The sequence below is a fragment of the Lepisma saccharinum genome, chromosome 5 (assembly GCF_977018435.1).
Source record: "Lepisma saccharinum chromosome 5, izLepSacc3.1, whole genome shotgun sequence".
In the NCBI taxonomy this organism is placed as follows: domain Eukaryota; kingdom Metazoa; phylum Arthropoda; class Insecta; order Zygentoma; family Lepismatidae; genus Lepisma; species Lepisma saccharinum.
Window position 1 is genome coordinate 72,035,745 of NC_139233.1, and position 16,416 is coordinate 72,052,160.

At 38.8% G+C, this 16,416-nt stretch overlaps 1 protein-coding gene across 4 annotated transcripts in view; it reads right to left on the reverse strand.

The window, feature by feature from the left end:
- The window catches only part of GckIII (Germinal centre kinase III), a 144,005-nt gene that overhangs the window by 97,788 nt on the left and 29,801 nt on the right, over positions 1–16,416 (reverse strand). The window contains exons 1-2 of one of the 4 annotated variants that reach the window (XM_083122649.1): positions 10,612–10,730; positions 6,999–7,198 (exon numbers count right to left, since the gene is read on the reverse strand). The exons of 2 other annotated variants lie outside the window; for them this stretch is intronic. In XM_083122649.1, coding sequence (XP_082978775.1) covers positions 6,999–7,052 — 54 coding nt within the window. In that variant the 5' untranslated portion in view covers positions 7,053–7,198; positions 10,612–10,730. Of the gene's footprint in view, positions 1–6,998; positions 7,624–10,611; positions 10,731–16,416 lie in introns of those variants that run through there. One more of the 4 variants, XM_083122647.1, reaches the window with a different exon arrangement.

Below are 16,416 nucleotides of genomic sequence, written 5' to 3' on the forward strand. Positions count from 1 at the left end.
ACGATATACTAGTACATTTTTATTTTGCCCTTACGGCTTTATTGTTAAGAATAATTTACTGTTTGTAATGGTGTTCCAACTGAAAGCCATCACTTTTGTGTGTACATTTCTGCAAAAAGTCATTGTCATGAGCTCTCTATATTTGTACGTACTTGAACCGAAGTAATAATAGATTTCCTGTTGTACAATTCTGGGAGAAACAAATACAAGTAAAATGCAAAAAGGCCTGAAGGAACAAAATGCATTTAACGCGCCTCACAGAAGAATCGACATGCAATGAAGGATACAAAAATACTGAAAATATTACCAACAACCCCGCCCTCCACACGACGCCAATGTAATGACGGTCTATATTTCAATGTAGTTCCACCCATTTATGAATAGCCAAAATTTCCTCATCCCTAAGATTTTTGCCAACAATGAGACCTGAGCATACTGAATGCCAAGAAGGCATGTACGGTCTATCTAAAACACCTTTTCACATAGTTGTCTTTCCCTTACAACCTCTTAATAACAGCTTTGAATAACGGCACCACACGCAGCTAAGATCAGGTTGGTCACTTCGGAAAGGCGAACTGAACCCTGCGGGTCGAGTAGTGTCGTGCATTGCAGAAAGAACGATTACCTGGAATGACGATGTAAGAAACCGAACATCGAGCCTTGAAGCTTAGTACGGAATATGAATTCCAATCAAATGACGTTCACCTTCCTCGGTGCATTCACACGGACGCCAAATTTTCAGTATGGCGCCTTGGTGTTATCATGTTCAATATTTAAACCTCATTGTGCCGTCGCAAATTGCAGTTTAGTCAGATTTCCGTAAGAGACTATATTTTCTAGGGGCGGACCAAATATTAGTTCACCTTGCTGCGAAATTTAATCTGAGGGGACTTTATTTGCTGATTTACTTGGTCCGGTCGGACCACTTCCTGTCAGGATCATCGTGTATAAACCGTGATATAAAGAGATTTGCGCATTCAACATTAAGAGATCCCCGAACAGCTTTACTTTTACAATTCAAACACTAATGAATGGTGAGACTCCTGGTCTTGGACTCAGCATACGCCACTGGTTGGGACTCTTCATGGCACTGTACAATTCTCAAGGGGGCCTCCCCGATGGCGCAGTGGTAGCGTCGTCGCCTTGTAGTCAAGGGGTCCCGGGTTCGATACCCGGTGGAGGCACATGGCACAGTGGTTCGGATCCCACTTTAAACCGTAGGTCCAGTCCCGGTTAGCCTTACTGTGCATAAAGTGGACTTAAAAACACCAACTCAAACCAAACCAAACAATTCTCAAGGGAATCTTTACTCTTTTTATATACCACTTACACTTCTTAAAATTATTTAGAATGTTCTTTGCACATGTTCTTCAATCTCGCCTTTCCAAAAAATGTTGTTGCTTCGAATCTAAACCTGCAAAATGGCGTGTCCGGAAGAAGATGGGGGGGGGGAGGTCGAACCGCCAATTTTGGTTCATCGCGACGATGATAATGAGCGGTGAATAAATGCAGTTGGTAAATGGACTTTCACAAAGAACATCCATGCCCAGCCGAGACTCGAACGCGGAAACTTCGGTGGAGAGTCCCAAAGTTGACCGTTGAACGCATTCGGCCACCGAGACGGCATAACAAACAATAAAAAAGTACCAATACTCTGTCCCGACATTGCAGAGGAAAGAGAAGTCAAACAGCGTGTGAATTTTGCTATTTTACTGTTGACAAATGGCCCGTGCTATTAAAAAAAAAAAAAAAGCCTGGGCGACTGGGGCATGGTGCCGATCGCACCATACAGATTGAATATGCTTCCTCTTGAGGTCTTGCCAGTACGTGCCTTACACGTGAGACATTCTCTCGTCGCAACCAATTCACGACTACTTCTGCAACGAAACGAGGCGAGAAACAAAAGGTTTCGTGAAACTTACGACACACTTCCTGCAATTTCGCAGACACTGCTGCCACACATTGGCAGGCGACTGAACTACCTCGCTAATGCAAACTTACCACCATCGCACCTGGTAATGTAAACATGGAAATGAAAAGACTAGCCAAATTAATCAATGGGTAGGGACGTGAAGTTGTTGATTCTTAGCGATAAAGGATGAGGAAAACGTGGTAAAGCCTGTAAATGTGCTGGAAAAGGTTAAGATGCACGTTTACCATGTTTTTCTTTTAAGAGTAACAGATAGTGGAGTATTTTTCAAAGTTCAGTATTGCTCGGCAAATTCCCCAGGACTACTTTCATTTACCTTTCTCTTGCATTGGACGTATTTAAAGGAACAGATTTTTAGGCATGTTCGTGCAAATGTCAGCAGCTTGTTCAGCGTTTTGTTTCAATTTTTTGAGACTCTCATTGCTTAAAACAAAGACAAACATAGTGATGGACAATTTGCTTGACAATACTTATGCATCCAACTCTACAAATTCTTTTCAAAGAAAAGGGAACATTATTGCTCGATAAGTTAGATTAACTGAAGGCAACGAACAGCAGTTTCTTGTGTTGAATGACAATTGGTGTAAAGAGTGTTGTTGGTGAATATTATCAACATATCTACGATATGTGGAGAACCATGAATCTTATTGTCTCGGAACTGAAAAGTAATTTACACAAAACAGCAAATTGTATTCTCTGAAAGTAACGGCGAATTTTAGAGGTGCGCGCACGGAGCCCGAACCTTCACGCGTTGAGGATGAAATTGACAAAAAGGTTCGTCAGTCGTTACAATATTGTACTTCGGAACAGGTCAATTAAGTAATCACAGCACACGGGAATGTTGAGAATTATTTGTGTACATTACAATAGAATCATTATTTACGAAAAAAGCTTACTACAGGTTATGATCGATCGGTTAAATGTGGTTCATTTAAATTGCGATTTAAATCAAGATTTAAGTAAATAATTTATAGAATAATGTACATGAGGATTTTGTAAATTTCAGAATCACTTTTGGTGAAAGAACATTTATCTCCTAATCATTTAATGGCGTTTAAGAAAGAAAATGAAAGGGAACAAAATGTATGTACTGCTGTGGTGAAGCTCATACGAGTAAACTGTAAACATACTTAACTTTATCTTGATTTAATATTCAATAATTCTTATAGGCAAAAATAGCAAACATTTTGTGTTGAAAAATATGCAAAATACTAATCGTGTTAAACCGTAAATAGTGCCATCATTAAACTGTAAATAAACATGGGAGCTGATATTCTGCAAACTATAATTTTTTTTAAAAAAATGCTAAAATTCAGCTACAAAGACTATGAAAATATTTTAAGTTATAATTATAGAGTACATTCTGAAGATTTTATTTTCAGTGGAAGAAAAGTAACTGAAATTATTATAGTTTCATTTAACACACTCAACAAACAGTTCCACAGTAGGTTCATGTACACAGTATCAGGAACAGAGATATATATATATATATATTTACATGTATCAGGAACAGAGACGTATATTTACATGTATTTTTTATTTGCTCTCATCAAACTGTTCAAATATTTTACAGGGCCGTTTACTTGAAAAAGCCTTTCTATAAAACATCCATCCATATGTATGGTGCCAGAACCCACACAAACAATTTTAAGTATGTATTTTAAAAAATTAAAAAATCGATTTAAATCCAAAAAAAAAAAAAAATTAAAAAATAATCAAAAATGATTTTTTAAATAAAAATCATTATTTCTATCCACTCTGCTACAGGTGCATACAAGGCAGACTCTTCAGCAGTCACTCTCTTTTGTAATTTTCCCTAGCAATGATATTCTGCAGCACATAAATTGAGTAAACACAAGGGGTAGGTAGGTCTCGTTAAACTGCTCTCACATGAATAAACTTAAGAAACGGGTAAAGCCTCGAAAAGTAAAAGGTCTTGTCTCAATACCACACCTTGTGACCACTGAGGATTTATGGGGTTTGAGTTTTAACAAGCGACTGAAAGAATCTTACTCTAGATACTTTCTGATCTCCCATTATCTGAAAGTGTAAAATAATTACGTCAAAATAATCATTATTATTGCAGGGACTCGGGTGTTGATGATCTAAAACAAAGTCTCAAATATGACCCATAAAATTATCTTAATTTTGTACAAACTTTCAGAAAAATTACATCAGATATAACATTGAACATTTCAGAAATGGGCGTGTGGAAGTAGTTGAATGATTCGAAACATCGTTTGCTGGTCTGACCCACAGATCGACAAACAGTCAATCGCTTTCAGTGGCTCGTGGATTGTTTTCTTCACACTGTAGGTGCTGGAAGCGATCTTGAATGAAAGTTTGAAACTGAATTGATTGATTGATTAATTTAGTTGATTTTACTTCCCATTTCTGGCACTTATGGCTAATGCCGAAGATGAGGATGATTGATGATACAAAATTGATGAAGGGACACACAAAGAATATACATGCCTAGGCCGGGAGTCGAACCCGGGACCTCTGGCGCCGTAGCGCTGTTTTATAACAACTCCGTCACGGAGGCCAGTGTTTGAAATTGAAGTTCACTCCCATATCAATAAAAATAGCGAATTTTAGGGTACCTATCAGCACAGTGGAAAAATTACCCTTAAGCCTAGTCATCTCTCTCCGTCAGTGAAAATCTACAATTTTTAAAGTTAAGTTCATTACACTTCATTTTTTATCAACCAAGAAATTGTAAAAAATTCAATCCACTCTTGGTAGCTCGCCATGTTGTGGGAAGTACTTCCATCTTTTGGGGAGTCTGTTTAAACTATAAAGCTAGGGGAAAAAGTAACAATTTAGTGCAATTGTGTTCTTTATCTGCAGCCTGCGCGATGTCTTGGATTCTTTCATATCACATTATTATTAATAAATCTAGTTGTCTAATGTATGCAGATGACATCAAAATATATAAAGAAATTACAAAGTTGCAAGATACTTGTCAATTGCAGGAAGATTTAAAACGTGTTTATCAATGGAGTATTCAAAATAAACTTGATTTCAATATAAAAAAATGTTATTACATGGTATTATCTGCAAATAAATCGAACGTGCAATGTGAATATTTCATAAACAACGAAAAATTGGAAAGAGTCAATACTATGAAGGATCTTGGTATAATAATTGACACGGATCTCTCGTAGTCAACTCATATAATACAAATGGTAAATATTGCATACAAAAAATTAGGTTTTGTAATTAAAATGTCAAAATATTTAAAGGATTTGGACGCAATCACGTTATTATACAATGCAATGGTTAGGAGTACCTTGGAATATGCATCTATAATCTAGTCACCAATAGCTAAAATATATATAGAAAAATAGAACAAATACAAAAACGCTTTCAACGTTATTTGTATTCCAAAAAACATGGTAAGAATTGTAATGTTAAAATGTTATCTACCAATACACTTCAACGAGAAATCGACATGCCATCATTAAGGTCAAGGAGAATTTTTATGCAACAGCTATTTTTGTATAAAATAATTAATGGCCTTATTGATAATGCTCAAATTTTAAGCAAAATATCTTTTAATACTACATGTTGTCATCTTCGAAATAGAAATTTGCTGAATTGTCAAATGGCTAAAACTAAGAAGTATCAAAACTCTCCGTTACAGCAAATGTTAGATTTGTACAATAAGTTATCAATGATAGATAATGAGTTAGACTTTTCGTATTCCCTGAATATTTATAGAACAAAGTTGCAATCGTTATGTTTTACACAAGAAATTATAGAAATTATTGTCTTATAAGTGCAAATATTTGGGATTTCTGAATATAAATATATGTTATAGGTGAGGTATTTATTTGTTATCATTTACTATGAGTGTATGTAGGGCTTTGTATTGTTTTGTATTCCCTGAATGTTTGCAAGACAAAATTTCAATCATTATGGTTTGCGCAAGAAATTATATAAATTATTGTCTTGTAAGTGCAGACATTTAGGGATTTCTAAACATGTATATATATATATATATATATATCATGGGTGAGGTATATTGTTACCATTTACTATGAGTGTAGGTATGGCTTTGTATTGTTTTGTCTTGTAAATATCTATTTGTGTGAAGTATCTCTCTATTTGTGTGTATGTGTGTTTTTATATATTATTAAATATGTATGTATATTTAAACTGTATGCAAGTCTCCCATAATTGGAGTAGTTTTCTCTGTTGGAGACAACTACAATTAAATAAATAAATAAATAAATTTGTGACCAAATGCCAAAATGTTCAACCGAACAAAAAGATTGATAATCCGTAGAATTTTGTGAAAAGCAAGTAGGACTAAAATTTACAAAACTGATGTGAGGATGACCACGGAATCACAAAACCTAAAAAAGTGAATAAATGTAATAAAAAAAACAGAAAACGCTACAAAAAATACAATATATAAAGTATTCTGGCTCTAAGTAAATGAAAGTGGACTTTTAGAACCGTCTTAATGCGCCACATCAGTGGTTATAACTTACCGAAGTTTACGGCGCTTCCTCAGCATGGAAATTTGTGTAAAATATAACCCGATTTATACCCAAGACCACGAAAAATTCAAGTACAGTCACCGGCAATAAAAATGGGACGCCAAGATCCTGAAATACTCGCTTGCCTGCAAGGTGTTGTGTGTTGCCTAACTCTACGGCGATAAGTGGATTTAATAGCAAATTTTGGATCGCAACTTCTACCACCGCCGTAGAGTTAGGCAACACACAAAAAGAGTTGCAGGGAAGCGAGTATTTCAGGATCTAGGCGTCCTGTCAGGATTATTGCCGGTGACTGTACCTATCAATGGATCAGTTGAAGCCAAGGCCGGATTTAGAGGGCCGGCTTGGAAGGGGTGGGGTTACAACACCAAGAATGAACTATTTGAAACGTAAAAAATTCTGACAAATTGGCCTGAAAGTTATAACTGAAATAACAATGCTGTTGGCCCCCGACCTCCACTACACAAATTCGAGCCTAGTTGCAGCAAACTCAAATCATTTCCTTGAGAGCCAAAGTGCTGTAAAAAAGGAACTAGGGTGAAACAGAGAAATATACGTACCAGTTTTGCTGGCGGCTTCCAACTGGGTCGCAGCTTGTTCTTCTGAAGAACCATGTTCAGGTGCCACGGCGACGAATTACGGAGGGTTCGAAACACACTGACCAATTGGGTTTTAACTTGCTTCACGTCAAACCAAATTGCTTCCTTCTGGGGATATAATCAGTTTGAGAGAACTGCGGTCCTAATTCGAATTACAAAGCCTAAAACACAAACGTGATTGACTTCAATGAACGTACAACAATTTTCCTGGACGTTGTACATGTTAGTCCAATTTCGTACTAATCTGAAGTTTCACAACCACACTATATCAACACTTCCTTCCATAATCTTAGCTTAAATCCCCACGCAATGAAAATATTTCGTTCTGAGGCTTTTGGAAAGACGTCACGTGACATAGAAGGGGCTATCCACAGAAGTCATTTTCTGCAAAACACTCTCATCTCATCCGGTATTGACCAAAATTTCGTCCACTACAACACCCTCACACGTTAAACACACGGCACAGAAACTGACAGAATGTATTGCAAAGAACACCATCGCGCCGACACCAAAAGAACAACCAGCTGCTACAGCCACGAAACATCAAACCGTGCACCTCCACAGTCAACACGTCTCTCCCCTTTTCACACGTCAGACCATGGGAAAACGTGTGGGAGAGCGGGCCGGTTCGACAACCCACGAACGCGGCTCGGCCTACACGGTCTAGCCCCAGTATGTTACATGCTATTCAACCTGTGTGAGAGAGAACGGCCGCGAAAACAATAAGAGAATTACTGACAAAGACTTCCTGGGACTTGCATCAACAACTAGAGGAAAAAAAGCTACAGCTCAGCCACGATGGCTGCTTTTTCAACAATGCAGCGCGATTTCAGTTCCTCCCGAGATTTTTTTTGTACCCACTCACCTGAACACTTCGTAACATTCTTACTCTTTTCTCTCGCGTTACACCATCATTGGCGTCGAAATGTTTGGCGTGCTGCGTGCTTTCAGGGGAGCGACGCGAATCGGATTTTTATTCTATCTCCTATTGTCTCAAGGGCAAGATGAGCTACTCTGCTTTCAGATACATAAAAAAGGGTAAAAAAAAAATGATCAATTTTCCCTAGCAAAATTCTGAGCACGCCCTTCTCCTAACTGGGTTATTTTTCGGTTTCCCCCATCGTCTCGTCGGTATTTTATTTGTATGTCTATCATTTGGTATTTTATTTGTATGTCTATCATTTAGCGTCGCTTTTCTTCCGATTGTGGCTAATCGAGACGATAAAGATGACTGATATTCACAGAAGACATGCTTAGGTCGCTACTCGAACCTGGGAACGTGGGTGACGAGATTGAAAGTCCATTATACTTGGGTGACGAGATTGAAAAAGTCCATTACTTCAGGTGCTCGACTACCGAGCGGGTTCATCTCTTCAGACTTTTACGTCCAGAAAATTCTTGTTTACGATTACAGAATGTTCACCACCAGCACTTCTTTGTATTAATCCTAACCGAATTGGGTCAATTTGTTGAGTTATAAAACAATTTAGTCAATTTAGCTAGGAAGAGCTAACATCCATTTCTTTTATGGTTTCCACAAATCTGTTTTCCTGGTCACTTTATGCTCAGATAGGGTAATCAGAACTGAAGCTACAGTTTAAACTAGTATCCAAACCACTATGCAATGTTTCTTCAACCGGTAAACCGGCGACCCATTAAATTACAATATCACAGCGTTAGCCACTACTCTACCGGGAAGACTAAATAAGAGGCTTCTACTTTTTACTACCATTCTTCACCGAGAAAAAAGAATATGCAGAGTAGGGTGGGAAAAAACGAGAAACTTCAGATATAAAAAGCAGGGAAAGTTTAAAATTAATTCAGACAATAGTTATTCCATTTTGAAGATAGTAACACAGTCAACTCAAAATCATTTTTCTCCTTTTCTTTCAAAATTCTTAGAATTCTATATATTCCAGTCCATTGCCCTTAACTTGCCAAGATGGAAGTTTCCGATTCGCATGCAGTAGTGTTTGCTCGCGTACAAAGACATGTTTACTAAAATTATCAATAGTTTGTGCAATATGAGGTTCAAAAATTGAAGAAAAACCGTCAACACTATATCAGTCAAAACCTTGCCGAGAAAGGATAAGTAAAAAAAAACAACTATGAAAATGCGTTGAGTTTTGTACAGTTTGTGCACAAATAGGATAATCGGACCTGAACCTACAGTTTAAAGTGGGATCTGAACCACTATGTGCCTCCACCGGACACACTGATTACAAGATGATGTCGTCACCACTGCACCATCCATAAGGCCTCAATGAAAATAGTGACGGACGATTGGTGTTCACGTGTGTATGAACAGGATGGCACCGTTCAAGACCGTTCAGAACAAAAGCAGTTCGATCTTTAGTCAACTAAAAGCAAAACACTGAACAAACAACAACGTGAAACCGGACATAGCAAAATACACACACACAAAAGTTTGGGTCATGGAAATTAAGAAATTATCTCAAGAATAATGTACACGGTGGCCCCCCCCCCCAAAAAAAAAAAAAACCGAAGAATTGGCAATATTTCGGTTACCTTTTTGGGTCACCCTGTATACTTCAAACAAAGAAGTCGAATGTAAGGATATGTGGATGTGTTCAGAAGGATATTGTATCAGGTAACCCTAATGCTGATCTCATGAAAAACAATTTTACTCTAAAAAATATTTTATGTAAAAAGCATTCGATTAACATTAGTTCTGCATGAAATAATGTATTCAATACACGAACAATGCCTGTTTAACTGTTCTACCACAGAATGTTTCGGTCCAAGACCTGACCTGGGCGTGCCCATCCTTATCGTTGCGGTTAGCCAAGCGTTGAAGGAATCCAAAAATTGCAAAAGCATATTTTTAATTTGTTTCTAGGATAATAGCATGGGTGGCAAATACTGCAAAAGAAAGATATCATATTCGGTCGGACATCGAGACTACAGTACACAGCGGGATTCCTGTCACGTCAGACGAATGCTGCGATTGCACTTTAACGAAGATCACGTAAGGTTTGTTATTATTATTGATTCACCTTTCGTTCTCTCAGCGTGGTGTCGCGGTTAACATGACAGTGCAAAATAAGCTAGGCTGAAACATTCGTGCAATGTATGATCGCACAGAGCCCCCTATATTTTCTCAGAAAACTCAGGATTACCACTATGCAAAACCAGATTCCTGGATGTTTCCAGGTATTTTAGAATAACTTTCCACACCAGTCCATAATGATTTAACATACTAACAAATAATTATTGTTATCAACTCTGCACGTTAATCTAACGAATCAGGTTCTCTCAATATTGTTGAAAGGAAATGATGAAAAAATATAATACAAGGACATTTTTATGCTAGATATTCCCCAAAAATAAACCAGCTGGGAGCAAAAAAGTGAAATGTGTATTTAGTTTCCATGATTAGCAAGAACAATGTTATCTTACTTTTCCAGGTTTTTGAACATTTTCACAAAATTCCACGACTTTTTCAGGATTCCCAGGTCAAGGGGAATCCTGAAATTAACCCTATCCGCTACCCCCACGAAGACCGCACGAACAAGCACACACGGTTTGACAAGAACCATAATGAACTACATACCAACTATCACGCCCGAACAATCGTGGGAAAAGCCGCGTTGGTCAATGTGTTCCGAAAGATCCCGCACCGGTGACCCTGACCTTCCTTCGCCTCCTTGCGTTGAACAGCTTGCCCTTCCCCCAAGCCTAGACGAACCGCACTGGCCAACTTCTAGCAACAAGCACGACAACCTATCGATCGGGCACATGCGCCCCTAGCAAGGCCACGACAACTCTGTATTACGCTAGGGTCTGGGGGAGAAGACGACTCTCGTATATCAGAAATCAATGGAACATGCCGCCTACGGCTGACACACTCGGGTGTCTTACTGAGGAAATCCTATGACGAACACATTATTTTAAACAGGAATGGTACAGAGACGAGGATTTACAGTCTCGAGTTGTAATGGCCTGTCTCGTTCGCGTCTCTGAGTGTAAGGAGTGGCCTTACCTCAAGACAACCAATTGTCAATCTCTCTTCCACGTAATACACCCTATATGTTTGAAATGGTCCCCCCTACATCTCATCAGCATTCATCCTTATCTTCGTGGTTAGTCAACGGTGGCAGAAAAGCGGATACCCCTTGATCCTCTGTACCCCCTAGAGAAAGTGAAATATTTTGCATGGTACATGAATATTTTGTTGTTTATGAACGTTTTCAGTTGATTTTAGCTCGCGGATATTTGTTATTGTGAAATAAAGTACGTCTGTTACCTTAGCGTGTTACTTTACCGTGAAGGAGGACAGCCTGAAGGCTTCGCGCAAGTAAATCTAGCACCCAAAAGAACATTCCACAACAGCAACTATAATTTTACGTAGTTAGGTTAGGATTGTTAGGTTTGGTACCAATAGTTATTATCGACGATTTGAGTGTGCATACAAAGAGTTTTAATAATAAAAAGCGGCGAGAGCACTGCGAAATGGCAGGTTTTTTGCTTACGCTGGAACTAATTTTATATTACCCAAAACAATAAATCTGTCGATTAATATAAATTTCAACGTAATTTTCGAGGGGGTACGGTGGGTAAACGGCCCTGAAAAGTGAAGTAAATTAAAGCAAATCAATCAAATCGTTCTCGTCTCGAAATACATAGTAAGCTATAAGCAACGTATGCTGCGTGTCGGCGCACAAACTTCCACACAGTATAGAGGTCCTTAAAGAAAACATTTCTTAATAAAGTTTATTTTCTGCCTGACGCCTCATTAGATGCTACAAGCCCTCAAGAAACTACATTTTATCCTCAATATATGCATCCAGGCAGCAAATAATGATGAAATTGACTTTGCACAGATACTAAACAAAATGTATGACTTGTCAATAATTAATTCGAGTCCCTTGTGATCCAGTCGGTAGGGCGTCTAACTGCCACGCGGAAGACCCTGGTTCGATTCCCGGGGTGATTGACTTCAGGCGAGATTTCTTCTTCTTGTAATGTCCCTGCATTGAGTGACTCTGGGGTTCACCCGTTCTCTTACTGATTACATCACCTGCAGGTATTTAAAGCCGAGATTGCGATTGTATGAGGCTCTACCTGTATTTCACCCCCCATATGCCTTCTCGACATATTGCAATGTGAAGAGGGTAACTTTGCCATAATCAGCTAATATTCGCTTCATGTGAATAAAGAAGTTAATTAATTTGGTTTTCAATTTTCAAATATCTGATTGATATTTCAAATATCTGATAATTTTTAAATATCGTAACAATCTCACGACTCTGTCTCGTCTCGTTCTCCTCGCGATTTTTGCAAAGCTGTCTCGGTACCTATAAGCTATATCGTCTTGTCTCGGACTCCGCCCATAGTTGTATTTAACGTTGCTATTCTTACTCTTTAGGTTAATTGCCATGAAAGTGATAATTATATTCCAACCCACAACCTTCAGCTGCGGAAAATTGAGTGACCTGTCTCGCCCCTTTGCTCTTCCCTTCTCTGAAATTGACGATTATTCATTTCGTTGACAGCTGACCGAAGATGAACTCATGTTGGTCGAGAAGACAATAGATCCCGAACGACCTATCGATATGTAGGAAGGTGACACTTGGCAGATATTGCAATATTCATTATCTCAAATAGCGTGCCTATCTCTCCCTGTCAGTTAACAGTACGTGTTGATTGGCTTTGTCAGAACGGAAACATGTGGTGGATAGAGAGAAAATTACAGTTATTTGTGGAATTATTAAAACACGCCTAAAATTCCTTTATTTTATATTCGCAGGTGACGGCAAAAATCAAGGTTGTTTTTCAGGATAGAGTGCAACTTGTAGAAATATTACATTTTTTCGATTCTCTAAGAACGGCCCATTACATGCCTCTCTTCCCATCCAAAAAATGTGTCCATGGAGTATCACGATTTCATATCGTAGATGCATTAACTTGAAAGTTAATTGATAGAAAGATTCATTATTCAAAATTATGTTTGGGCTTAGTTTTTTTTCCTCCGAGCTATGACATCAGTCACGAATCATCACGCAGTATTGCGTCAGAAGTTTGAGTATTTTCTGTCAGATGTCTTAACCTGATTGATTGAAAATAAAATTCTAGGTGCGTCAGCACTGAGAATATTTGAACCCTTTACACTATACAGGCCCAAACCCCTTACCATCAACGCATCTATCTGAGAACTAAAATCTAAATATCCAGGTTAAGGCTTGGCTGAACTTTTGGCCGTCACAATCGAAGCAGATTTCGACTTTTCTACTCCTTTCGAATAAACGCTATGATATTACAAAATCTAAAAAATTAAATCTGCTTAGAATTCCCTCTACAGCATGCACTTAAACGTTCGTGTGGCTTACTTTTGCCGTTGTCTAGACATTCGCAATCGTTCAACGGGCGTATGTATCCACAAAAATATTGCGAAAATAAATGCTTAAAATGAATGAGGCTTAGATCAAGATTACGGAGAGCAGGTTCTCGTTTATGACGCCATAGATTGATAAATTTTAGTGATCGTCACGGGCATGCCACGTGCAGTTGCAGTGGTGGAGTGATAAAATAAATATTGATTGATTGCTTTGGTTCATTTTACTTGGCACTTCTGCCACTTTTGGCTAAATGAGGATGAATGATGATATGATGAAATTGATGAAGGGACACTCACAAATAACACCCATGCCCAGACCGGGTTCGAACCCGGGACCCTTGGCGTCGTAGCACGCTATGCCACGGAGGCCGGCTAAAATAAATAATACCGTAGCACTTTACAAACAGCATCACATTGACTTAAAATATTCATAGTTCTATTTACTTTGTTATTGCATCATCGTTCAAGAAAAATATTACGTTGCGCGACACAAAAATGTCATTTTCGGTGATTTTGTATTAAGTGGTAAAATATGAAAACAATTAAGTTCTGCCTGATTTCTGCACAATGTTTTGAGCTGCGTTTAACTTTGGTCACTGAGCTGAAATAGTAATTATTTTCTATGACTACCAAAATAACATATTTTTTGCATTGTTTCTGATTTGAAATTAGCAATGCCAACTTCCAGAGGGGTCGACTGACCGATTCAACTCGCAGCCCCACCTCCCAGGACATGCACATCAACAACCTCTGCACAAGAAGATAACCTTCATATACGTTTAGAGAAGTTCCTTCCAAATATGCATAAATGTGTGCACAACATAACTGCACTTTCGGTCACTGCTATTTATAATAATTTGGCGCAACACGGCATACTAGTTTTTATACCAGGTGCCTACAGGACAAAAAGATGAGGAACCTATCCCGTGTCGTCACAGCACGCTTCATATCATGCATTCTAACGGTTTGACAAATCTACCACGTTCAAACCAGTCATTACAAGTGGAATTTAAATAGCTGCTGTCTTCTTTCACTTTCCCAGAAAATCATTTCCGCGATTGCTAAGGAGGAGTGAGTGAGAGATGGTTTCTAGACAAGACCTTTCTGTTTCTCGTGTGCGAGGTCTTTCTTGGTTCATAAACACCCATCGCTTGACACATAATCAACAAGTATAGGGTGTCGCTGCAAAACTTTCACAACTTATGGAGGTTATTACGGCAAACACATTTTTTTGATAACTTATTTCCTGTTTGACGCTCCTTTCGATGCCAAAGTTCCATATGTATGCAACCACGCGGCACGGGTTCGATTTTGCTACTAATGGATTAAGTTCGCAATTACCGTAAACGAAATACTACAGCGTGTTTCAAAACGTTTAATCCGATTTTAAATGGTCGTATATCTGGAGCTTACAAGGTCAGAATGTTAAATGATACATCAATCTGAAGGAAAATTCATCACAATTCACCAACATTTATAAGTGGTCCATGTGACCTTTAGTTATACAAACAACATTCGTGCATACTCTCTGCAGCATATCCAGCTGGTACTCTACAATTGGCCTCAAAAGTGACCGTCTTTTGGGGATACACCAAAGATGCTGTGCATCTGCTTTCGTTGCTCACAACTTTGGAGCAGCTGAAAAATCGCATCGTAACTGCAGTGGTGTCAGTGACAACGGACATGCTGGAGAGACTATGGTACGAATTTACGTTGTTCGTATGACTAAAAGAAATGTGACGTATCATTCTGAACACCCTGCATATGTCACATCTATAAATAATCAGGATACCTATAAATCGCACAGTGAAGTAATACGAGGGTTGGGGAGTAAGTCACGGCAACCCAGTAATAATTCGACAATCGAAGGATGTATGAAAAATTTGTTATATACAACTGAAAGAGTATCCATTATGGATATTTTGTTGGTAGGAATCATGAAAGAAAACTCCAGCAATCCTGTGACACACACATGTATTAATGTACAAGTTACAAAAACCTGTCTGACCCTGTGACATACACATGCGCATGCACATACAAAAACTTGTCTGATTATGACAAACCTTCGAAATAATCTCCCGCATTGTCCACAGCACGCTCCCATCGATGTGGAAGTCGTCGAATACCATCGGCAGCACCATCCTCCTTACCATGCATGAAGCGGGTGATCTTTTGTCGCACAGCATTTGCAATGTCCATGCGGGTCGCATATCGTGTACCACGCAGTGGTTCCTTCACCTTGGGGATGAGGTCAAAATAACACAGTGACAAATCCGGTGAATACGCTGGGTGATCCAACTCTTCCATCCCCATCGGCGCAGTAGGTCCCGTACACAAGCTGCCTTATGTGGCCTTGCATTATCGTGGAGTATGATTGCATTATGCAGTAGATCTTGACGCTTCTAACTAACGGCACGTCGTAGATCACAAAAACTCCAGGCATGGTGAAGAGGATGGTGCTGCCGATGGTATTCCACATCGATCGCAGCGTGCTGTGGACAATGCGGGAGATTATTTCGAAGGTTTGTCATAATCAGACAAGTTTTTGTAACATGTGAACATGTGTATGTCACAGGATTGCTTGGGTTTTCTTTCATGATTCCTACCAACAAAATATCCATAATGGATACTCTTTCAGTTGTATATAACAAATTTTTCATACATCCTTCGATTGTCGAATTATTACTGGGTTGCCATGACTTAATCCCCAACCCTCGTATTTCAAATCAAGGTCTCGTTCTCGTCTCGATTCTTAAAAGACAGTTTCGATAGCGGTTGTAGTCACGGACACTTCTGGGTTGTAACAATCTCACTGCCTCTCAATGGGATAGTTACCCACAAGTATCCGTGACTGTACCATCCCTAGAGTAATACTTTTTATTTCTACGGTACAATGTTAGCAGCTACCGATGATGGCAACCTCAACGGTCCAAGATACGATATAAAAGCAAAATAATCTATATCAGTACTGAATAGATAATTGTGGAAAAATTATCTTTCCAACGCAGCGGCAGCTTGTAT